Source organism: Rattus norvegicus, chromosome 16 (assembly GCF_021556685.1).
Source record: "Rattus norvegicus strain SHRSP/BbbUtx chromosome 16, alternate assembly SHRSP_T2T, whole genome shotgun sequence".
Taxonomy (NCBI): Eukaryota; Metazoa; Chordata; class Mammalia; order Rodentia; family Muridae; genus Rattus; species Rattus norvegicus.
Window position 1 is genome coordinate 25,229,652 of NC_141549.1, and position 26,282 is coordinate 25,255,933.

General features: G+C 40.7%; 1 protein-coding gene across 2 annotated transcripts in view; it reads right to left on the minus strand.

The window, feature by feature from the left end:
- The window catches only part of LOC134482337 (ankyrin repeat domain-containing protein 7-like), a 29,336-nt gene extending 11,433 nt beyond the window's left edge, over nt 1-17,903 (minus strand). Inside the window, exons 1-5 of one of the 2 annotated variants that reach the window (XM_087589396.1) lie at nt 17,495-17,903; nt 14,886-15,000; nt 13,984-14,157; nt 12,876-12,982; nt 10,819-10,871 (exon numbers count right to left, since the gene is read on the minus strand). In XM_087589396.1, the coding sequence (XP_087445522.1) occupies nt 10,819-10,871; nt 12,876-12,982; nt 13,984-14,157; nt 14,886-15,000; nt 17,495-17,751 (706 nt within the window). In that variant the 5' untranslated portion in view covers nt 17,752-17,903. Of the gene's footprint in view, nt 1-10,818; nt 10,872-11,089; nt 11,195-12,875; nt 12,983-13,983; nt 14,158-14,885; nt 15,001-17,494 lie in introns of those variants that run through there. The other variant, XM_087589397.1, reaches the window with a different exon arrangement.
- Nucleotides 17,904-26,282: the final 8,379 nt, after the last annotated feature.

Here is a 26,282-nt window from a genome sequence, read left to right on the forward strand (position 1 = left end):
TAGCAGCTAATCAGCACATATGCAATATTAAAAATAAAAACAAGCATACACGCTCAAGAGAAGATGGTATGAAAATTAAACATAGAAACATGGGAAACAATACAAAGAATGAACAAAACCAAGAGCTGCTTACTCAAAACCACTCTGACATGTCATTTGACACCCATCACAAAAGCAAAGATGAAAAACTCAAGTGAGAGTGAATGCTGGCAGGTTGTGGAGCAAAGGGAACACTAATCCATCACTGATGGACGTGAAACTTTGAACAACAACTTTGGAAATCAATTGGGTGGTTTCTCACAAAACTGAGAGAAAAAAACTGTTCTACCTCAAGGGCCAGCTATAACGCTCCTGGGTGTGTAGTCATAAAGATGTCACACTGTACCAAAGAAACACTTGTCAAACTATGTTCATAGTAGCTTTGTTCATACTAACCAGAATCTGGAAACAACCTGGATGTCCCTCTACTGAACAATGAATAAAGAAAGTGATGTATGGCTCCCAAACCCCGTGGGAGGTCCGGACACTTCTGGTTTTTAGCGGGAGTCCGAATCTCGTGCTCCCTGCCTCCAGCTCACTGCTCCCAAACCCCGTGGGAGAGAGAGCTCACCGCCCGGACAGGTGGGCACTCCTGAGACTGCAGAGCAGAAGAGACCACCAACACTGTCCACCCCTGCCCATATACCTGGCCCAAGAGGAACGGTCTGTGGGTTCCCGTAGATAAGGGCACAGGAGCAGCAGGTCCGCTGCATCTGAGACACCGCAGGAACCTGAAGAGACCAGCCAGATAAACGGTTCTCTGCACCCAAATCCTGGGAGAGGGAGAGCTAAACCGTCAGAGAGGCAGACATGCCTGGGAGACCAGAAAAGACTACACTGTGCCCACATCTCTGACTCCAGAGGAAAACACCAAACGCCATCTGGGACTCTGGTGCACAGGGGGCTCCAAGAAAGGGCGGCGCAGGTCCTCCTGGTTGCTGCCCCTGAGGAGAGATCATGAGCAACACCCACGAGCAATCTTGAGCCTCGGGACCACAGATAAGACCAACTTTTCTGCTCCAAGTGACCTGCCTGGTGAATTCAGGGCACAGGCCCACAGGAACAGCTGAAGACCTGTAGATAGGAAAAACTACACGCCCCAAAGCAGAACACTCTGTTCCCATAACTGGCTGAAAGAAAACAGGAAAACAGGTCTACAGCACTCCTGACACACAGGCTTATAGGACAGTCAAGCCACTGTCAGAAATAGCAGAACAAATAAACACTAGAGATAATCTGATGGCGAGAGGCAAGCACAGGAACCCTAGCAACAGAAACCAAGACTACATGACATCATCGGATCCCAATTCTCCAACCAAAGCAAACACGGAATATCCAAACACACCAGAAAAGCAAGATCTATTTTCAAAATCATATTTGATCGATACAGGAGGACTTCAAGAAAGACATGAAGAACTCCCTTAGAGAAATGCAGGAAAACATAAATGAACAAGTAGAAGCCTACAGAGAGGAATCACAAAAATCCCTGAAAGGATTCCAGGAAAGCACAAACACTTGAAGGAATTAAAAATGGAAATAGAAGCAATCAAGAAAGAACACATGGAAACAACCCTGAATATAGAAAACCAAAAGAAGAGACAAGGAGCTGTAGATACGAGCTTCACCAACAGAATACAAGAGATAGAAGAGAGAATCTCAGGAGCAGACGATTCTATAGAAAACTATCGACTCAACTGTGAAAGATAATGTAAAGCAGAAAAAGCTACTGGTCCAAAACATACAGGAAATCCAGGACTCAATGAGAAGATCAAACCTAAGGATATAGGTATAGAAGAGAGTGAAGACTCCTAGCTCAAAGGACCAGTAAATATCTTCAACAAAATCATAGAAGAAAACGTCCCTAACCTAAAGGAAGAGATACCCATAAGCATACACGAAGCCTACAGAACTCCAAATAGATTGGACCAGAAAAGAAACAGCTCCCGTCACATAATAGTCAAAACACAAAACGCACAAAATAAAGAATATTAAAAGCAGTAAGGGAAAAAGATCAAGTAAAATAAAGGCAGAACTATCAGAATCACACCAGAAACTGTGAAAGCCAAAAGATCCTGGACAGATGGCCTACAGACCTTAAGAGAACACAAATGCCAGCCCAGGTTACTTTATCCTGCAAAACTCTCAATTAACATAGATGAAGAAACCAAGATATTCCAGGACAAAACCAAATTTACACAATATCTTTCTACAAATCCAGCAATACAAAGGATAATAAATGGTAAAGTCCAACATAAGGAGGCAAGCTACACCCTAGAAAAAGCAAGAAACAAATCGTCTTGGCAACAAAACAAAGAGAAGAAAAGCACACAAACATAACCTCACATCCAAATATGAACATAACAGGAAGCAATAATCACTATTCCTGAATATCTCTCAACATCAATGGCCTCAACTCCCCAATAAAAAGACATAGATTAACACACTGGATATGCAATGAGGACCCTGCATTCCCTACAGGAAACACACCTCAGAGACAAAGACAGACCCTACCTCAGAGTGAAAGGCTGGAAATCAACTTTCCAAGCAAATGGTCTGAAGAAGCAAGGTGGAGTAGCCATTCTAATATCAAATAAAATCAATTTCCAATTAAACATCATCAAAAAAGATAAGGAAGGACACTTCATATTCATCAAAGGAAAAATCCACCAAGATGAACTCTCAATCCTAAATATCTATGCCCCAAATACAAGGGCATCGACATACATAAAAGAAACCTTACTAAAGCTCAAAACACACATTGCACCTCACACAATAATAGTAGGAGATTTCAACACCCCACTCTCATCAATGGACAGATCATGGAAACACTAATTAAACAGAGACGTAGACAGACTAAGAGAAATCATGAACCAAATAGACTTAACAGATATTTATAGAACATTCTATCCTAAAGCAAAAGGATATACCTTCTTCTCAGGTCCTCATGGTACTTTCTCCAAAATTGACCATATAATTGGTCAAAAAACAGGCCTCAACAGGTACAGAAAGATAGAAATAATCCCATGGGTGCTATCAGACCACCACGGCCTAAATCTGGTCTTCAATAACAATAATGGAAGAATGCCTACTTAAACGTGGAAGTTGAACAATGCTCTACTCAATGATAACCTGGTCAAGGAAGAAATAAAGAAAGAAATTAAAGACTTCTTAGATTTAATGAAATCGAAGGTACAACATACCCAAACTTATGGGACACAATGAAAGCTGTGCTAAGAGGAAAACCCATAGCTCAGAGTGCCTGAAGAAAGAAACAGGAAACAGCATATGTCACCAGCTTGAGAGCACACCAAAAACTCTAGAACAAAAAGAAGCAAATACACCCAGGAGGAGTAGAAGGCAGGAAATAATCAAACTCAAAGCTGAAGTCAGCCAAGTAGTAACAAATGGACCATAGAAAGAATCAACAGAACCAAAAGATGGTTCTTTGAGACAATCAATAAGATAGATAAACCCTTAGCCAGACTAACTAGAGGACACAGAGAGCGTTTCCAAATTAACAAAATCGGAAATGAAAAGGGAGACATAACTACAGATTCAGACAAAATTAAAAAAATCATCAGATCTTACTATAAAAGCCTATGTTCAACAAAACTTGAAAATCTGCAGGAAATGGACAATTTCATAGACAGATACCAGGTACCGAAGTTAAATCAGGAACAGATAAACCAGTTAAACAACCCCATAACTCCTAAGGAAATAGTAGCAGTCATTAAAGGTCTCCCAACCAAAAAGAGCCCAGGTCCGGACGGGTTCAGTGCAGAATTCTATCAGACCTTCATAGAAGACCTCATACCAATACTATCCAAACTATTCTACAAAATTAAAACAGATGGAGCACTACAAAATTCCTTCTATGAAGCCACAATTACTCAAACCACACACAGACCCAACACAGAAAGAGAACTTAGAACAATTTCCCTTATGAATATAGACGCAAAAATACTCAATAAAATTCTGGCAAACCGAATCCAAGAGCACATCAAAACAATCATCCACCATGATCAAGTAGGCTTCATCCCAGGCATGCAGGGATGGTTTAATATACGGAAAACCATCAACGTGATCCATTATATAAACAAACTGAAAGAACAAAACCACATGATCATTTCATTAGACGCTGAGAAAGCGTTTGACAAAATTCAACACCCCGTCATGATAAAAGTCCGGGAAAGAATAGGAATTCAAGGCCCATTCCTAAACATAGTAAAAGCCATACACAGCAAACCAATTGCTAACATTAAACTAAGTGGAGAGAAACTTGAAGCAATCCCACTAAAATCAGGGACTAGACAAGGCTGCCCACTCTCTCCCTACTTATTCAATATCGTTCTTGAAGTTCTAGCCAGAGCAATCAGACAATAAAAGGAGGTCAAGGGGATACAGATTGGAATAGAAGAAGTCAAAATATCACTATTTGCAGATGATATGATAGTACATTTAAGTGATCCCAAAAGTTCCACCAGAGAACTACTAAAGCTGATAAACAACTTCAGTAAAGTGGCTGGGTATAAAATTAACTCAAATAAATCAGTAGCCTTCCTCTACACAAAAGAGAAACAAGCCGAGAAAGAAATTAGGGAAACGACACCCTTCATAATAGACCCAAATAATATAAAGTACCTCGGCGTGACTTTAACCAAGCAAGTAAAAGATCTGTACAAGAAGAACTTCAAGACTCTGAAGAAAGAAATTGAAGAAGACCTCAGAAGATGGAAAGATCTCCCATGCTCATGGATTGGCAGGATTAATATAGTAAAAATGGTCATCTTACCAAAAGCGATCTACAGATTCAATGCAATCCCCATCAAAATACCAATCCAATTCTTCAAAGAGTTAGACAGAACAATTTGTAAATTCATCTGGAATAACCAAAAACCCAGGATAGCTAAAACTATCCTCAACAATAAAAGGACTTCAGGGGGAATCACTATCCCTGAACTCAAGCAGTATTAAAGAGCAATAGTGATAAAAACTGCATGGTATTGGTACAGAGACAGACAGATAGACCAATGGAACAGAATTGAAGACCCAGAAATGAACCCACAGACCTATGGGCACTTGATTTTTGACAAAGGAGCCAAAACCATCCAATGGAAAAAAGATAGCATTTTCAGCAAATGGTGCTGGTTCAGCTGGAGGTCAACATGTAGAAGAATGCAGATCAATCCATGCTTATCACCCTGTACAAAGCTTAAGTCCAAGTGGATCAAGGACCTCCACATCAAACCAGATACACTCAAACTAATAGAAGAAAAACTAGGGCAGAATCTGGAACACGTGGGCACTGGAAATAATTTCCTGAACAAAACACCAATGGCTTATGCTCTAAGATCAAGAATCGACAAATGGGATCTCATAAAACTGCAAACCTTCTGTAAGGCAAAGGACACTGTAGTTAGGACAAAACGGCAACCAACAGAGTGGGAAACGATCTTTACCAATCCTACAACAGATAGAGGTCTTATATCCAAAATATACAAAGAACGCAAGAAGTTAGAGTGCAGGGAGACCAATAACCCTACTAAAAAATGGGGTTCAGAGCTAAACAAAGAATTCACAGCTGAGGAATGTCAAACAGCTGAGAAACACCTAAAGAAATGTTCAACATCTTTAATCATAAGGGAAATGCAAATCAAAACAACCCTCAGATTTCACCTCATACCAGTAAGAACGGCTAAGATCAAAAACTCAGGTGACAGCAAATGCTGGCGAGGATGTGGAGAGAGAGGAACACTCCTCCATTGTTGGTGGGAAAGCAGACTGGTACAACCATTCTGGAAATCAGTCTGGAGGTTCCTCAGAAAATTGGACATTGACCTGCCTGAGGATCCAGCTATACCTCTCTTGCGCATATACCCAAACGATGCCCCAACATATAAAAAAGACATGTGCTCCACTATGTTCATAGCAGCCTTATTTATAATAGCCAGAAGCTGGAAAGAACCCATATGCCCTTCAACAGAGGAATGGATACAGAAAATGTGGTACATCTACACAATGGAATATTACTCAGCTATCAAAAACAATACCTTTGTGAAATTCATACGCAATGGTTGGAACTGGAAAATATCATCTTGAGTGAGCTAACCCAATCACAGAAAAACACATATGGTATGCACTCATTGATAAGTGGATATTAGCCCAAATGCTTGAATTACCCTAGATGCATAGAACACCTGAAACTCAAGATGAATGATCAAAATGTGAATATTTCACTCCTTCTTTAAAAGGGGAACAAGAATACCCTTGGCAGGGAATAGAGAGGCAAAGATTAAAACAGAGACTGAAGGAACACCCATTCAGAGCCTGCCCCACATGTGGCCTATACATATACAGCCACCCAATTAGACAAGATGGATGAAGCAAAGAAGTGTAGGCAGACTAGAGTCGGATGTAGATCTCTCCTGAGAGACACAGCCAGAATACAGCAAATGCATAGGTGAATGCCAGCACTGAATTGAGAATAGGACCCCCATTGAAGGAATCAGAGAAAGGACTGGAAGAGCTTGAAGGGGCTCGAGACCCCATATGAACAACAATGCCAAGCAACCAGAGCTTCCAGGGACTAAGCCACTACCTAAAGACTATACATGGACTGACCCTGGACTCTGACCTCATAGGTAGCAATGAATAGGCTAGTAAGAGCACCAGTGGAAGGGGAAGCCCTGGGTCCTGCCAAGACTGTATCCCCAGTGAACGTGATTGTTGGGGGGAGGGCGGCAATGGGGGAGGATGGGGAGGGGAACACCCATAAAGAAGGGGAGTGGGAGGGGTTAGGGGGATTTTGGCCTGGAAACTGGGAAATGGAATAACACTTGAAATGTAAATAAGAAATACATAAGTTAATAAAAAAAAAGAAAGTGATGTATACTTTCAAAATGGCATATTATCCCACTATTACAAACAAAGGCAGAATGAATTTTGCAGGTAAATCAATGGAACTTGAGAATATCCTCCGGAGTCCAAACAGGACATGTGTGTTATGTACTCACTTATAGAGGGTTATTGGCCAAAAATACAGACACCATGCTATTATCCACAGACTCAGAAAAGCTACACAAGAAGGAATGCACAAGTGAGGATGCCTGTATCTCACTTAAAGGAGTGCATAAAGCAGTCCTAAGAGGAAGACGGAGGGAGTGAACTGAATAGAGAAGAGATACAGAGGGCTATGGGATGGGTTCGGAATCAGGTGTGGGTAAGGAAGAGGAGAGATGGATGGATGGTCCTGAAAGTGAATGGAAATCTGCAACTGACAAGGGTGAAGTTTTTTTTTTTTTTAATGAAAAAAGACAATGTGGGATACTATTCACCTACTAAAGACAAAGACATAATGACCTTTGCAGGTGAATGAATAGAACTTGAGAATAACTTCCTGAGTGACATAACCCAGACCCAAAAGACATGGATGGCGTATACTCACTTCTAAGTGGATATTAGCAATAAAGTACAGGATATCAATACTATACTCAAGACCAAAAGAAGATGAAGAAGAAAGGACCAAGAGAGGATTTTGAATCTAACTTAGAACATACCGGAAAATACTCAGAGGAGGCAGAGGAAGGAAGGAACTAGGTGGGAGTGGGTAAATTTGAGACAACTGAGTGTTTCAGGTTCGGGTCTGGGGAGATACAGGGGAGATGGCTTGACAGCCATGAAAATGAATGGATAGCTGAAGCTGGCAGGGGTGGAGATATCAAAAAAATTCACTTGGTCATCACATTAGATGCTGATAAAGTCGTTGATAAAATCAAGCACCCCTTCATGTTAAAAGTCTTAGAGACCTCAGTGATCAAATTTGCATACCTGAACCAGCCAATAAACACTAACAACTTATATGCAGAGAAACTTAAAACCAGAGAGTAAGCAAAGCTGCCCACATACAAAAGAGACCTCACAAAATCTACCAAAGAACTCCTACACCAAAGGTGATAAACCCTTACAGAAAAGTGTCTGAATACAAGATTAACTCAAAAAACCAGCAGCCCTTCCTCATGCAACAGTTAAAAGGGATAAGAAAAATTTAGTCAAGCAAAACCCTTTACAGTAACCACAGATAACATTAAATAGCCCAGTACAACTCTAATCAAGCTACTTAAAGATCTGCCTGTCAAAAACTTTATGTCTCTGAAAAAGGAATTAACAGGACATCTGAAGATGGAAAGATCTCCTATACTACAGATGGATAGGATTAACAAGGTGAAAATGGCCATCTTACAAAAAGCATCTTCACAGTCAATGCATTTCTCTTCAAAATTGCAAGACCATTATTTACAGACCTTGAAAGAGCAATTCTTTAAAAAACAAAAAACCCATGATAGCTGACAGATAGATGATAGATAGATGATAGATACATAGATGATAGATAGATGATAGATACATAGATAGATAGATAGATGATAGATAGATAGATATCTTGAATAATTAAATAATTTTTGGAGGTATCATCATCCCTGATATCAAGACATATCACAGAGCAATCATAACAAAAGCTGTATAGAATTAGTATAGAAACAAAAAGTTGACCGATGGAATCAAATCAAAGAAAAAACACACATACCTACCAACACATGATTTTGACAAAGGCAAAACCACACAATGGGGAAAATAGGAAAGTTTCTTCAACAAATGGTGCAGGTGTAACTGTATGTCTGCATGAAGAAGAATGCAAATAGATCTGTATTTCTCAACCTGCACAAAACTCAAGTTCATGTGGATGAAAGACCTTGACATTGAAACAGAAACTTCAATATACTGAGGACATCGGTACAGTAGACAATTTCCTGAACAGCACACCACTGTCCCAGCCTCTGATATCAATGATTGATAAATGGGGACTCACAAAACTTAAAAACCTCTGTAAAGCAAAGGACACCATCAAAAGGACAAAAGAGAAGCCTACATTTTGGGAAAAGATCGTCATCAGTCTTACACTTCACAGAGAAATAATGGTTAAAATATATAAAAAGCCCAAAAAGTTAGACAGCAATAAACCAATCTGAATATGGTGTACAGTGGTAAACGAAGCATTCCCAGCCGAGGATGCTCAGGAGGCCGAGAGACATCAAATGCTCATCTTCAGTCATCACTGAATGCAGATCAGAAGTACCCTGAGTCCATCCTACACCAGTCAGAGCAGCCAGAATCAAAACCTCAAGGGACAGCCATGCTGACAAGGATATTGAGCAAAGGGAACATTCCTCCATTGTTGGTGGGAGAGACATTAAAATCCCTTTTCTTTTTTTTTCTTTTTCTTTTTTTCAGAGCTGGGGACCGAACCCAGGGCCTTGCGCTTGCTAGGCAAGTGCTCTACCGCTGAGCTAAACTCCAACCCCTAAAATCCCTTTTGAAAAGCAATTTGGCGGGTTTTTTTTTTCCAAAAATTTTGAAATAGTTTTTACCTTAAGACACAACTATGTCAATCATGGGCATATACCCCAAACTTGCTCCACCATACCACCCAAGCACACTTGCTTAGCTATGTTCATAAAACCTCTCCTTGTAATAGCCATGGACAGGAGACAACTGAAAAACTGATTAAGGAAATGTGGTATATTTGCACAATGAAATAATACTCAGCTATGAAAAACATGGAATTTGAGAAAATTGCAGGCAAATGGATGGGATTGGCAAACATCATATTGGATGAGGTAACTGAAACCGAGAAGGACAGGCATGGTATGTACTCACTTAAAGGTGAGGACCTTAGCAGCCATAAATTACAGAATAACCAGGCCACAGTGCACAGACCTAAAGAACCTAAGTAATGAGGGCCCAAGGGAAGATGCGTGAATCTCACTCAGGAGAGAAAATGAAATAGATATCAGGATTCGATTGAGGGAGGGAAATTAGTAGGATGGGGAGGGGAACTAAGGTGCAGAGCAGGTGTGGTGTGGGAGCTGGGACAGAAGATACCAGTGGAGAGGCATCTCTGTGGTGAAACAAAGACCAGGAACCATGGGGGCTCTTAGCAGTCTATCTATGGAGCTGAGACTTGCAGAGCCTACTAGCAGCAGGTGATATGCAGCTTTCAGTGGTCATCTTCTGTACACAGGGGAGACTTCCAGGAGAAGGAGGAGAACACCAAAGCACTCAGAAAAACATCAACCCAAAATTTATCCTACCAGCAAGATATGCAGGTTAAAATGGAACGGACATTAAGGAGATACCAAACCAATAACTGGACCAACTTGAGACCCACCCTGTGGGAGAGAGCCAGTCTTTGACTCCATTAATGATATTTTGCTATGCTTGCAGACAGAAACCTTGGATAATTCTTCTGAGAGTCTTCATCAAGCCCTGGATAGAAACAGATGTACACACCCACAGCCAAATAAATATCAGGTGGAGGTTGGGGCGTCTTGTGAAAGAGTTGGGGGAAGGATATTGAATTCAAAGGAGGACAGTGCCATTGAAGGTTCAGAAACACAACAAGAAAACCTACAGATTAACCAACAGGGGCCCATGAGGGCTCACAGGGACTGAACCACCTATCAAAGAGCACGTCAGGGCTGCACATAGACCCCATATTCAGAGGTAGCAGACGTGCAGCTTCACGTGCTCTTCATGTGGACTCCTGATTTACTGAAGTGAGGGCAGGTTCTCATTCTGTTGCCTGCATTTGGATTCCTTTCTGCTAGCTGGGCTGCCTTGTGTGGTCACAGTAGGAGAGGAGCTAAAATGTCCGCACTATTTTATCTAGGGTGAATAAGACCAGCTACAATATAGTAAATTTATATATGATATAAAAAATCTTACCTTCCAAAAATCTTACATGCTTCACTTCTTTTTTATGTGCTGGTCTTCTTGCACTGTGGCATAGATTTATAAGTTATGGTTATTGTACTATTCATAAGAAAAACATTTAGCGAGCATTTGAAGCCCTTTATATTTCAGTCCCCTGTATCTTAGTTTAGATGTTCACAAACAATGTTTTTTGAAACCGGATCTCACTATGTAGCCATGCTGGTCTGAAACCCACGCCATAGACCATGTTGTACTTAACTCACAAAGGTCTGTGTGTCTCCTACCTCCCACAGTCTGGGATGTAATTCATGGAACTACAGGTCTAGTCAAACAATTTTGAATTTATTTTTCAGCAATTCACTATGACTGTTGACTGGTATCCTTGCGACTTTCTCAAGAGAAAACATGAGGCATGGTTAGCTTTTAAATAGAACACAAACTAAAAGGCTCAAGCATGCATACACACAATCAATCAATCTCTCTCTCTGTCTCTCTCTCTCTCTCTCTCTCTCTCTCTGACACTCTGTCTCTCTCTCTGTCTCTCTCTCTGTCTCTCTCTGTCTCTCTCTCTGTCTCTCTCTGTCTGTCTCTGTCTCTGTCTCTGTCTCTGTCTCTCTCTCTCTCTCTCTCTGTCTCTCTGTCTCTCTCTCCTCCCTCCCTCTTAAAAACTCTAAAGAGAATATTTGCCTTGCTCAGGGATGTATGGCAGTAGACTCTTAGGGAACACTAGGAGGAAAGATTCCAGGTCTGCAAGGAGATAAGAACTCCAGAGGACAAACAACAAAGTGAAATAACCTGGACGCCTGGGGCTCTCAGAGACTGAACCACCAACCACAGAACATACACGGGCTGGACTCACACCTTCCCACTCATATGTAGCAGAAGAGCAGCTAGGTTTTCATATGGGTCCCAGTCAACTGGGATGGGGCCTATCAAAAAGCTGTTGCTTATACATGGGATACCTCCTTCTAGCTGAGCTGCCTTGTCTGACCTTGGAGAGAGAGGAAGTGTCTACCCTTGCAGAGACTTGAAGTGCCAGGGTGTGGGGATACATAGGGGATCCATGACTGCTCAGAGGTGAAGGGGAAGGGGAACCAGAAAGGACTGTGGAATAGGGAGACTGAGACAGGGTCAGTGAGTTTGATGTAAAATGAATAAGAAAAAATAAAATTAAATATTTCAAAGAGCATTAAGTTTTGAAAGGAGAGTGAGCTCTCTCTAGAAAGGCTCACCTTAAAGCACAGATCTGTTGTCTGGAAATAATGGCTCAACATAAACATTAGGTAAACATGTGTACTAAACAGGGAATTTCAGCATAATAATTTTATTTCATATGGAAGGGTATATAGCTTTGTAAGATCAATTTTTTTAGAGCTAAACATTCACAAAATCTAGGAGAAGATTTATAATTCTAAAATACCAGAATATGTGGAAGGAAATGAACTATTTATATATCCACATTAAAAGCTCCATCTGAAATGTGATACAAAAATGTCTTGGAGTGCAATATCACCAACATTGCTAGTTAATTACAGGATGAAAGTTTACCGAACACCTCCTAGCAAAAGGTTGTTTTCTACTGCATTGGACATTTCAAACAGATCATTAGGAAACACTATTTATTACCTGTGATTATGTAACATATAATTCTAAAGATATGGCTTATACTGTCATTTTTAAGGTCAGAAATTATAAAATTTCAGACTCAGGGACTGGGGGTGTTTATTCATGGTAGAACATTTGCCAATGACACACATGACCTTTAATTCAGTGGCAAACTGTGTCAGAATAAAAAATACTGAAGTGGACCAACAGCTGATCTAGCTTATTCTTTGTCTTGGTTCATGACTCACGAACTGAACTACTGAGCTATGTAGTACTCCTGGTACTGCTGTTCTTTTGTTGTGTTGGAACAGTCTCTTTTCTAGCTCATATTTCGTGTGTAATAAGCTTTCTAAATATTTCTCTCAGAGTTTTTCAAATCATTTAATATCATATTAATATTCCTGACTTACGCAATTCTCACCATCAAGAACAACACTAAGATTGTAGAAGAGAAGAAACTGTACCTGTTTGACACTTGCACGGCCTGTGCATCTGCACTCATTGATTCTAAGAAGTTTATCATTTCAGTCTGATTTTCATATGTTGCAAGTTGCAGTGGTATCAAGCCATACTGTAAAGAAAACAATATTACATTTTATAAAACAACTTGTTTCTCAACTGAAAGTTCATCACAGATTTTGTGAACATAAACACACACTGTACTGAGTCACAAGGCATCATTTTTCCTACAACACCTGCTGTGCTTTCCACACACAGCTCTCTTCTTCCCTTTGACACATCTTTTGTCTACACAACACTGCATATGAACACCAATCCCTTCCAGAATTTTCCCCAAACACTCAATGGTTCCAATCTTCTTAGCTCCAAAAACTAGGACCTCCATGGACACAACCCCAAAATATAAAGTTTGGTATGCCCCTGTTGAAGGAGTGTGCTCAAGAGGTATCTGGAGCAGAGTTTCTCAATCTGCACTCCAAATATATTTCTTTTCTAAACTAAGAATTATCTCCCAAGGGCAATAGCATCTTCTATGAATACCAAAACTTTTGAAAATCATAAAAATGTTTTGTATATTTTCTCAATGATCAGATTTTCTAATTTGCCTGACACCTCTCTCCTTTCCCAGTCTGCCCTCATTCCTGAGCCAAACACACATCAATACCTTCTTAGCAGCAACCCAGTTCTATATATTCTACAATCATTAAACTTGAAATGTATTTCTTTTCCTTGTTGGTGTAGATGTGATGTGATGTGATGTGTGTGTGTATGTGTGTGTGTGTGTGTGTGTGTGTGTCTGTGTGTGTGTGTGTGTGTGTGTAATCCTAAAGCCTATAATCTTGAATTTCAAACTTAAAGTCAATGCTGAGACAAAGTATGCTATTCTGTGGGTTTTTTGGCACTAATTATAAATACACACACACACAGACACACACACACACACACACACACACACACACACACACACACACACATATATATTTAAAGAGAAAAAGCGTTCCTCTGAAAACATTCAGTGAGAATGCTTGAGGTTCTGCATGTAGAAAATAGGTCTGAGTGTCCCAGCTAGAAGTAGCTAGAAGTGCATTGGGAATGAAGTTGAATGACCTTTACCTCTGTTTTGGCTTCAATATCTACGTTGTACTCCAGGAGCATCTTTACAATTGCTATGCTGCCCCTGGAAATGGCATGGTGAAAGGCTGTATTCCCACTGTAATCCATCAAATTTGGATTAGCATTGTGCCTGAGCAATACACAAACACAATGTGTGTTGTCCCGCTGCGCAGCCTGTGGAAATTGTACAAAGAAATACATCTTCACTTCAAGGAAGCCAAGGGAGACATTTCTACAATGGCACTGAATAGTTTCTCTGAAATCAGACAGAGTTTTAGTTATTCATATTTTCCTTCCATTTTGACACAAGGTCTTCTTAAATACTCCAGGCTTGACTCATTTAATGATCTCCCCACCACATCTTTTTCCAAGTGGTAGAATTAAGGGGTTCTACCAACCCACCTAGATGTCCTAAGCACTCAGGTCTGTGTGGTTGGCTGTCACAATGCAGAGATTGCTTGTTTGCTTAGATTTTGTTCTTTTTGCCAATGTGATACATGCTTAATACTTCTGGAAAGATCCTCACTTGAGGAATTGGACTGGCCTCTGGGGCACTGTGTGGAACTATTTTTTTTTTATTTAGACAGAAGTAGGAAAGCCCAAAGTCTTGTGGTAGGGGCATGCCTGAGTTCAAAGTTGTATAAAAAAAAAGCTGAGCAAACCTGGGTAAAAGCCATGGAAAGCTGCATTCTCCCCTGATCTCTAGTTTAGTTCTTCCCCCCAGTTCCTGATTTGAGTTCCTGACCAGGTTTCCCATGAGGATCAACTGGGATGAATAAATGTAAGCTAAATAACTTTTTCCTCTCCTGAGTAAGTTTTGGTCTGTGTTTTCTCACAACAACAGAAACCAAACAAGGACACCTGTAATCCATTTCATACCAAAACAGATGGCCAATAGCTACCTTAATCAACGGTGTGCAGCCTTCATCATCCTGGATGTTAATGTTGGACTTATTTTCTAATAACAGTGTCACTACATCTGGATGGTTGTGGGCACTCGCATAATGCAGCGATGTCCTGCAAATTGAAAACACATTTAGCAACATCTCTGAATTCCCAGTAAGACTATCATCACCTGTAAGTACTACATAATATGAAGGTGATTTCTATCTGATGGAAGAAAGTAACTACAATGTTCTTATTTATTGAGGTCTACTCAAATGTTCATTTACTGTGCTAGGGATATGGTACATGACTCTTCCTATTTAAGGCAGGTGTTCTATCCTGACCTTCTTCGCTGCTCAAAGCAGCCTGTCTGAATCCTAGAAAAGTTCCCAAATTGATCTCAGCTTGAATTTAAGTCATACTCTAATATCTGGAACTTACTAGTTACTCCTCGGTATTTTCAGGAGCTCCATGACTCCATGTCCCCATCCAAGGGATGAACATTAAACATATCTTAATAGGGGCTACTCTGATGTTTCAGTTCGAATGGGGAAGAAATCTGCTACAACACTACAAGCATTTCCAGCTCCTGAGAGCTCAGCATTTCCTGATCATGGTAATGATTTCTCTTCCTAGTGATAACAAACAGAACTATTCTGTGAGAGAAAAACAGGATTTTATCAGCAGTACACATAAAAAAATTCATATAAAAGAAGTTTACATTTCTTAATCCTCCTATCTTATCCATTGTGGTTACCTTCATTTTCATTCACATTTTACCCTCTCTAAGAATGGAAGGTCATTTAACCTTTTTATTAGTTTACAACTATAATTAGCAATACTTTTAGCACTTTACAAAATTAAAGGTAATTATCATGCAACCCATTGTGGCCTACATTAAACAAAAATATGTCACAATCGACAGGTAAGTGGCAATTTTACCGGTCACTTGCATCTATGTACATTTTTAACAGTGAACAAAATATAAGCCCTCAGTCCTCAATACTTTCTTTTAGGCGAGGATTTGGAGAAGGAGGAACACTCCTCCTTTGTAGGTGGGAGAGCAAGCTGGGACAACTCTGGAAATCTGTTTGGAGGACCCAGCTTTACACACTCCTGTGCATATACACAAAAAGGGCTCCAATATAAAACAAAGAAACATATTCCATAACATTCACAACAGCCTTATTTACAATAGCCAGGAGCTGGAGAGAACCCAGATATCCGTTCATCTAAAGAGTTCACATGGAAAGACCCCTGGCTTCAACTGCATATGTAGAAGAGGATGGCCTTGTTGGGCACCAATAAGAGGAGAAGCTCGTGGTCCTGCCAAGGCTCTAGCCCCAGTGGAACGGAATGCTAAGGCAGGGAATCCGGAAGGAGTGGGCAAACGGGTGGGGGTGAACCCTCATATAAGAGGAGGAGGGACGATGAGCAAGGGGGTTCATGGTAAGAACCCACACACACACAGAGAAAAAGGAATGAGGGGCTGGGGTAGTTGTTAAAACTCAACTGGTAAAGCATTTGTCCTGAAAACCTGACTGCTGATCTTGGGATAAGGGGATCCGCAAAGCTCACTTGCCTACAAGTGTGAGGATCAGTGTGCTCCAAGACAGTAAATAAAGCACACCATGGACTTGCTTGAGTGGAGTCTCCAGAACAGAGGGACGATGGGCTGGAACCCACAGGGAGGCCTGCTTGCCTGAGCTCAGGCCTTAGAACCCCATGGTGGTACAACATAACTAGCAGTCGACATTGTCTCTGACCACCACACCCTAAGCTCCACACGTGTGGGGCACAGGAAGTGAGATGAGGACAATCTCTGTCCTTCACATGTGTATCGATGTAAAAACAACAGTACAGAAGGTGATTACATGGGAGCATGGTCACAGTTCCAGTTCTAAATGTCTTTGATCCATTATTATTTTATACTATATTATTATATTGTATCATATACATTATATTATATTATACATTATTATATTGCATCATATTATGTATTAAGAAAGTCGTCATAGAAACAGGGGGAGTGGGAAGTGGGATGGAAGAGGCAGGACAGGACATAACATTGAAATGTAAATGTATGAACTATCTAATAAAAATGAAAAAACAGAAAACAACAACAACAAAGAAGAAAGAAAATCTAGATAGGGGTCTTGGCAATAACAGCTCTAGTTTTGTTTAGTAGAGAACTCAGTTTGATTGCTAAGACACACAGGGCAGCTCACAACTGTCTATAGCTGCAGTTCCAGGGGATCCTGCACCAGGTTCTATCACAATGGTACACAGAAAATACACAGAGGCAAATCAACGGTATTTATGTGTGTGAATGTGTGTGTCTTTTTGTATGTTTACAAAATGTAAGGGTTAACATAAGAATAAAATTATGTAGTTTCATTAAGGCCTAGGAGCTGCTGTTCCACAGTGTGGAGGTCTCATACGACTAAGAGCATTTAGCAGGTATAAAACCCAGGGGTCCCCAGTGAAAATGAGCCTATGTATGACCACTCTCTACCCTCAGATTGTAGCCCTGGAAGTTGATTTGTCTTCCTCCTTAGCCCTGAGTGTCCCTAACAGTTCCCACCCTCCTCCTTTTACTCCCCTCATCAATTTGAAGCCCCATTACCTGCCCCTCCAATCAGATTCATCCACATGATGATGACACTCATGGATCATACTTTCAATTTTCTCCACGTCCCCAACACAGGCCGCTCTTTGTAATCGACCCACGGGATCATACCCGATCAGATAGAGGGGAAATTTCGTCGTTTTCTTTTGACGCAGGCATCCAAAACCAGGACAGGAGCGCCACAGACGGGTGTACCAGCGTCCCCTTCTGGGGAACTTCAATGCCAGAGCATCATATTCAAAATCTTCCTCCATTATGGAGCTCTAGGGCCGCCCAGGACCTTCTTACCCTCTCTTCCCTCCCATTTAGCTAATCTCCACCTCCCAAATTATACGATAAGAGTTTGCTAAAATCACCAATTCTTGCCAAAGAAGTGTAGGCAAGACCTGCTCGTTCAGGGTTAACTGAACTATACTTCATCACCTAGTAACACAGCTGCACTGGCACCACCATAGTGACATGCTCTGAGCTCACAATGGAGCTGGCTTACGGACTGTACCCTATGCTTATGCTCCATGTGTGCCCCCCTCAGACTCCACTGTTAGGAGCCCAGCCCCCTCAGTGCTTGTTCAAAGCTCTGTCAATGTTGACGCTGAAGTAGATCTATTTGCATGGCCTTCAAAGGGAGTACTGAGGGCAGTTAGGGCAGCCATTGCAATCTGTAACCCTAAGACTGGCCTGATGGACCTAAAAAAATCATCCTGATTTAGCAAACCCAGACCCAAAACAACAAACATTTCATGTGTCTGCTGTTAAGGATGTTAGGTTTTAAGTATCTGATATGAGAACTACAATCTGGATAACCACACAGGATTCCTGACTATCTACTAGGGAACTAGGGGGCAGAAGAATATCTGCCCAGGAAGAGGAAGGAGTGTATAGTGTTGGGAAGAGATAAAGAAAAGCTAGAATAGGAGGGGTTAATGAGAGGGAACCAGGAGAAATGGGTAGAGGCAAAGGGTACACACTTCTACCTCCCTCGCATTTTTCAAGCCCCATTACCCTCCTTTCATATTCATCAACATGATGTTGACTGGAGTTGATCACTCTCTCCAGTGTATCCAGGTCACCTGCAGGCTGCATGTTGGAATGGGCACACAGATTCATACTTGATAAGGAAGAGGGTCAGTTTCTTTTTCTTAACCAAGCACCCACTGCCCTGGCATGCAAGCCTAGGTAAAGTAGGAAATAAGGGGAGGGACAACAAACACTAAAGTCCCTTTGAAAAAATTAAATGGAAATCTGCTACTCTATTAGCTTCCTATATGTATGGAATACATATGGAGCCAAAAACTAACATGATACGAGGCTCCACCTAGACATGTTGTGCCACCAAGTTACAAATCCAGCAACAGGAATGGGTGGCAACCTGTTGAGTCATTACCCAAAGGGTCCTATAGAAAACCTTGACCATCACAAGCCAGTGCCAAGACTATTGGTTGCTCTATACAATCTGATGTTCAGGACTGACTTCTGAAGATAACATTTCTGTCATCACAGGGGGGGATAGGTTGAGCCGGGGTCTAACTAGACTCTTCACACTACTAACCAGAGTTCATAATACTGGAAGGTAACCTGTCTGCTACTGGAGGGCAAAGGTAATCCTCAATATCAGTCAGCTTCAAACCCTGAAACCTACAGTAACACCTACAAAGAAGCTCAAAGGCATCTTCAAATCTAATTATAGGCGATCTAGAACCCTCATATCTTCACAGGCCCAGACATACATATAGTGCACACACAGACACGTAGGCAAAACATTCATACATGTGAAAGAAGCATAATCTTTCAATAATAACATGTTTACAGGTATGTAATACACTTATGCAGCAAATTCATCTTTTTCAAGTATATAATCTAGGAGTGCATTCTTACTATGTCATTAAAATTATGCATCCCTTATACTATTGGTTTTAAAAATATTTTAAGTTTGAGAAAACTCTGTGGCCATTAGAAGGTACTCTTTATTCCTCCAGATCCTACCCCCTATCAACTTGTTAGGCACCAGCTCAGCCTATCCCTCTTTAATGACAGAAGTGTTACTTTAAGTATAGGAACTTAAGATCAGGATGTGTAGAGCACACCATAGCCCATGGTGTGCCTAGGTTTCACGGATGCTTTGAGTTAATGAGTAAACTGGCTGCAATCCAATCTAACATTTGGTCTCATTCGGTTGGTTTTTGGTGTAGATGTTGTCGTCGTTGTTGTTGTTGTCATTGTTGTTGTTGTTGCTGCTGCTGCTGCTGCTGCTGCTGTTGCTTCTGACATTGTTTGATAGATTGATTGGTTTTTTGGTGTCTGGTTTTTTGAGGTTTTTGTTTGTTTAATTGATTCCTTGTGTGAGTGATTGGTTGATTTTTCAAGAAAGTTTGTCTCTGCCCACCCCCTTCTCTCTCTCTCTCTCTCTCTCTCTCTCTCTCTCTCTCTCTCTCTCTCTCTCTCTCTCTGTGTGTGTGTGTGTGTGTGTTTGAGTGTGTGTAGCTCTGGCTGTCCTGAATCTACCTCTGTAGACCAGGCTGGCCCCAAACTCGTGAAAATCTACATGCCTCTGCCTCCTGAGTGCTGGGATAAAGTTCTATGCCCTCACCGACCAGGTCATTTTGCATATTTAACATAAATGAAGTCATCTAATATAGAAATATCCCCTTTCTTGGTCATTAAATAATAGCTTCTTTTATCATAAGATAGTGTCAATGCCTCTGTCCATCTCTAGAGACATTGTATCAATATTATAAACTCTGTTTACCCGTTCATCATGCTGGACCATTTGGGGTTCTCTCTTTTGTCTTTTACACTTAGCAGGGCAATTATACATCAATCACAAAAAAATGAGCTTCAGACTTGCCCTCAGGACAATGTGATGGAGAAGATACCTCTACTGTGATTCACTTTTCCCAGATTATATCCACATTTTGTAGAGTTGCTTAAAATCAACCAGCATCCTAGCCTCCAAGGCTCCAGTACTGCTGTTGAGCAGAGTCAGAGAGGATGGAAGAGTGAATTTTGGGGGCATTCCTGTAAAACTAGGTCTTCTGGATGGAACAAATGATAGCAGTCATGAGTCCAATACAGGGGCCTTTGCTGAAAACACCCCACACAGAATGGGGCATCCTAATTCCATCAGGTACTGGAAGGAGCTCCTGAAGTTTTAAAGGGTACCAGTTGAAGACTGGTTTTCACTTGAAAAATACACTAAAAAGCTACTGATGTAATAAAGAGTATAGAAACTTGTGGCTTTCACTTAAAACATTTTAATGGGAAACTCTTTTTTTTTTTTATTAACTTGAGTATTTCTTATATACATTTCAAGTGTTATTCCCTTTCCTGGTTTCTGGGTAAACATCCCCCGAATCCCTCCCCCTCCTGTTCTTTATGGGTGTTCCCCTCCCCATCCTCCCCCCCATTGCTGCCCTCCCCCCAACAATATTAGTTCACTGGGGGTTCAGTCTTAGCAGGATCCAGGGCTTCCCCTTCCACTGGTGCTCTTACAAGGATATTCTTAATGGGAAACTCTTAATTAAAAGGCAAACAGTTTAGGTCAACACTCATAGGATGAGTCACTAGGACTAGCAGCAGGGTCCTTGACAAGAGGGAGTCCTACTTAGCAATGTCATGATAAACCCTCACAAATCAGAGGCCCACTGCTCTCCTTGGACTGTTTTACTAACAGTGCTGTGCTGGCTTTCTTTTACAACTTTACAGCGTACGCAGACCAGACTCCATAAATCGTCATGTCTGCAAACGTCATCTGCTGTTCGTGACGTCACTTTATCTCTGAAAAAAACTGAGCTTCACTAAGGATCACCTTGGACATGGATACATCTACTGTCATGGTATTGGCCTGCTGCCTGCCCGATGGCAAAGAAGGACAAATGAGTCACCTCCAGGACACTGCAGTCACAGAGACATGGATTCTCCTTGATCAAGGTTCCAATCTCCTGGATTGCGTCATCTGGTAAGTGCGTGAGAAGTATTTGTTCTTTTCACACATAAAATCCTGTTCACCAAAATCAGTGAGTGCACAGTGCACCCTTCAGGTGCAGACCTGACCTATTAGACTGAGAATAAATTTTAACAAACATCCATGCTCAGTGGAATCCAAACATCACATCTGTCTTCCCAAGTGGAGGATATTTATACTCATTAAATTGCAGATATTACTAAAATACCTAAATACTGAAGGGAAACACAGGGTGGCTGGTGCCATTGTGCCGTCCTTAGGTGATGCTCCCACAGGTCCTCTGAATGCACGAAAGGGAAAGTACTGACCTCTACCTTCATCCACTCAGCAATTCCTTGTTTGAATCCTATTGACTTCTTAGTATTACTTCTCAGATTCCATGTTGTTTTTTCTTCTCTTTTACTAGTTACTTGGTATTATGTCTGTAAGTCACTCACTACAGTAATCTATCACCCCAATCTCTTAGAATCTCTACGTTTATTTGCTATAGAGATAATGAAGTCTTGAGGGAGAGATGTAAAGGAGTCATACCATTTAAAATGGAGTTACCACCTTCTCTGTACACTTTCCAGGTTGGGGTCTCTGTGTTAGTGTCTATAGCCTACAAGAAGATGATGCTTTTCTAATGAGGGTTCCAAACACAGATCTATAGCTATGACAGTCATTTCATTGATACGGATAAGAGTACTGAGTTTTCCTCTTGGCTCAGGACATATCTACTCTTAGGGTTTTGGCTGCATTAGCAGTTTCAGGCCTGGCTTCCATCACATAGAGTGTGTCTGAAATAGAATCAGGAAATAGAATTATTTCCATAATATGTGTTCCACTACTGTACCAGAACATCTTACGAGCCAGTAACTGGTTTACTTTGCAGTATTTGTAGCTTTGGAATAACCATGTTTGCATTTCTGTTCTGAAATCATGCAGACTACTTTACGTATCATGAATGCTACTTGGTAGGTGTGAAGCTTAATAGATAAGGCTTTTCTTGTGTTTATAGAGTAAATATACTTATTTTTATAGGAATCTATTAAGATTTTTACGAATGGTAGAGGCATCATTTTCAGCTAAATGATGATGATCATTGATTTATGCCATGTTTTAAATTTCAGGAGGTATGATTTATGAATGGATGTTTTTATTCTCTATGCTATAGGAGTAATGTTCAGGAAGTACCATTCTGTACAGTAAAGTCAAACATATTTCCTATTTTCTCATCTCCCACATCTGTGGTATGAAGTCTTATGTTTTGTTCCATGATGCATGTGGCATTGACTTTTGTGCTTGTTGTGTGTAATGGACCAAGTTTCTGTCTTCTCCATGAAGCTGTCTCTATTCATCAGTATAATTTGTTAACGTGCTGTCAATTCCCCATATACCATGGATTTATTTTTAATTTTTATTTTTTAATTAATTAGTTAATTAATATATACTTTCCTTCAATCTCTTCTCCAAATTTTGGCTTCATATTTCCTGCTATAAATATTTTTGTTCCCCCTTCTAAGAAATACTGACACAAACACATTTTGGTTGTCCTTCTTCTTGAGCTTTATGTGATCTGTGGATTGCACCTTGGCTCATCTGAGCTTTGGGGCTACTATTCACTTATCAGTGAGTGCACACCATCTGTGTTATTTTCTGGGGTCACCTCACTCAAGATGATATTTTCTAGTTCCATCCTTTTGTCTATGAATTTCATGAAGTCATTGTTTTTTAATAGCGGAGTAGTACTGCGTTTGTGTAATTGTACCACATTCTCTGTATCCATTCTTTTGTTGATGGACTTCTGGGGTCTTTCCAGCTTCTAGCTATTAAAAATAAGGCTGCCATGGACTTACTGGAGCATGTTTGTCTGTTATATGTTGGAGCATCTATTGATTCTATGCCCACAAATGGGTATACCTGGGTCCTCAGGTAGTACTATGTCCAATTTTCTGAGGAAACCCCCAGCTGAATACCAGAGCAGTTGTACCAGCTCGCTATCCAAGTAACAGTGGAGGAGTGTTCTGCTTTCTCCACATTCTTGTCAGAATCTGTGGTCACCTGAGTTTTGTTCCTAGCCACTCTGAGGGGTGTGAAGTAGAATCTCAGCATTGTTTTGATTTGCATTCCCCTAATGACTAAGGTTGTTGAAGAACATTTCTACAGGTACTTTTCAGTTGTTCGATATTCCTCAGCTGAGATTTCTCTGTTTAGTTCTATATCCATTTCTCTAATAGGATTATTTGGCTCTCTGGAGTCTAAGTTCTTGAGTTCTTAGTACATATTGGATATTAGACCTCTATTGAATGTAGGAGAGGTGAAGACCTTTTCCCAATCTCTTGGTTGCCGTGTTGTCCTAAAGACAGTATCCTTTGCCTTGGAGAAGCTTTGCAATATTATGAGGTCCCATTTGAAAGTCCTTGAGCAGAAGCCATTGGTGTTTCTTTTCAGGAAAATTTCCGCAGAGTCCCTGCGTTCGAGGCTTTTCTCCACAGTTTCCCCTATGGCTTTGAGTGTTTTCTTTTTATGTGGATGTCCTTGATCCACTTGCCCTTGAGCTTTGCACTAGGGAAGAAGATCAATTTGCATTCTTCTGGGTGCGAACTTCCAGTTGATCCAGCAACAATTATTGAAAAAGCTATCTTTTTTCTACTGTATGGTTATATTTCCTTTGTCAAACATCAAGGGACCATAGGAGTATTTGTTCATTTCTGTGTCCTCAATTCTATTACATTGATCTACCTGCTTGTCTCTGTTTTTAATACCATACAGTTTTTAAAACTATTGCTCTGTAATACAGCTTGAGGTCAAGGACGGTGATTCTATCTTTTATTGATATTATTTCTTTATGTTGAGGATAGTTTTCTCTATCCTTGTTTTTTTTTTGTTGTTATTCCAAGTGAATTTCCAAATTCATCTTTCTGACTCTATGAAGGATTGAATTGGAATTTTGATAGATTGTATTGAATCAGTAGATTGCTATCAGCAAGATAGCCATTTTTTATTTATTTACTTTTACACTTCAGATTTCATTCCCCTACCAATCCACCCCCTGACAGTCCCACATCTCAATATTGCATACCTCCTCCCCCTACCCCTTGTCTCCTCCACAAGGATATCCCCAGCCCAGCAACTCCACCATATGTATAAGCTTCCTGGAGCCTCTAGTCTCTTGAAGGGTAGACATCTGCTTTACCTGAACCCAGACAGGGGTGTTCAATGACTCATGGCTGTCTGTGTACAAATTTATGGACAGATGCTTAATTACGTTTCCCAACCTATGAGCCTTTGAATACTGTTGCAGATTTCATTATTGCTTTACCTCTATGGTGTATTAACTCCAAATCTGTGCCGGTGAGGGCTCAAGCTGCGCTAATGTTGATGACTGTGCTGACCTACATGGCTCCTTTATATTGACCTGTTAAATTAATGATGGATTTCTAAATGTCATTAAAGAATCGTGTTAGTATTCTTAGGGGGTTGCACAGATTATCTAGATAAATTTTTGTGTTATGGCCACTGTCTTACGTAGGACTTTAGTTGTGTGAACAGACACCATGACCAAGGCAACTCTTAAAAGGACACCATTTCATTAGGGCTGGTTTACAGCCTCAGAGGTTCAGACCTGTTATCATCACAGCAGGATCACTGCAGCCACCAATCAGACATGGTGAAGGAGGATCTGAGAGCTGTAGATCTTCATCTGGATGGTCCTGCAGAATACTGCCTTCTAGGCAGCTAGGATGAGTGTGTTAAACCCCTTACACACAGTCGCACACCTACTCCAACAGGGCCACACCTACTCCAACAGGACCACGCTTCTAATAGTGCCACCCCTGAGCCAAGGAAATATAAACCATCACATCCAACTCCACCATATTAATCCTTCTGACCTAGGAGCGTGGGGCCTTTCCATGTTACTGTATCTTCTTCTGTTAATTTACATTAAGTTTAGAGTTTTTACTGTACAAGTCATTCAATTCCTTGGTTATATTTAATCTATAATGTCTGTGAGAATCTGTTAGTTTGCTTATTTGCAGAGTGTGCTGGGTATTTGGATTTAGGAAACTAACTTGGTTTTATGCATTGCTTTTCCTCTAATACAATGCTGAACAATTGAATAGCTGCAGGGGAATTTGGGTGGAGGCTTTAGAGTCTTTTGTGTATATCAACCACCCAGGCCTAAATAAAGTGACATTGGCTTCATTCTTTCAAGGGTGTACATCTATCTCATTCACTTGTGCTGTTATTCTAGCTAAGACTTCAATGATTTTATTGAACAGGGGAAGATCAAATATACTTTTCACATTTCTGATTTCTGATTTAGTGTGAATGCTTGGCATAAATATTTTAGAATGATATTTGCTGTGTACCATTCTTATCTTGTCTTTATTATATTGAACTGTATCCTGGGTCTGATGGTTTGTATGTGTGAAGCCGAGGAAGTAGCAGTATTAGAAGTTGTGACCCTGTTGGAATAGGCATGTCACTGTGGGTGTGGGCTTTAAGACCCTGATCTTAGCTGCATGGCAGTCAGTCTTAAACTAACAGCCTTCACGTAAACATGTAGACTACTCAGCTATCAAAAAACAATGACTTTATGAAATTCAAAGGCAAGTGGATGGAACTGGAAAATATCCTGAGTGAGGTAACCCAATCACAGAAAAACACACATGGTATGTATGCACTCATTGATAAGTAGATATTAGCCCAAATGCTCGAATTACCCTAGATGCATAGAACACATGAAATTCAAGAGGGATGACCAAAATGTGAATGCTTCACTCCTTCTTTAAAAGGGGAACAAGAATACCCTTGGGAGGGAATAGGGATGCAAAGCTT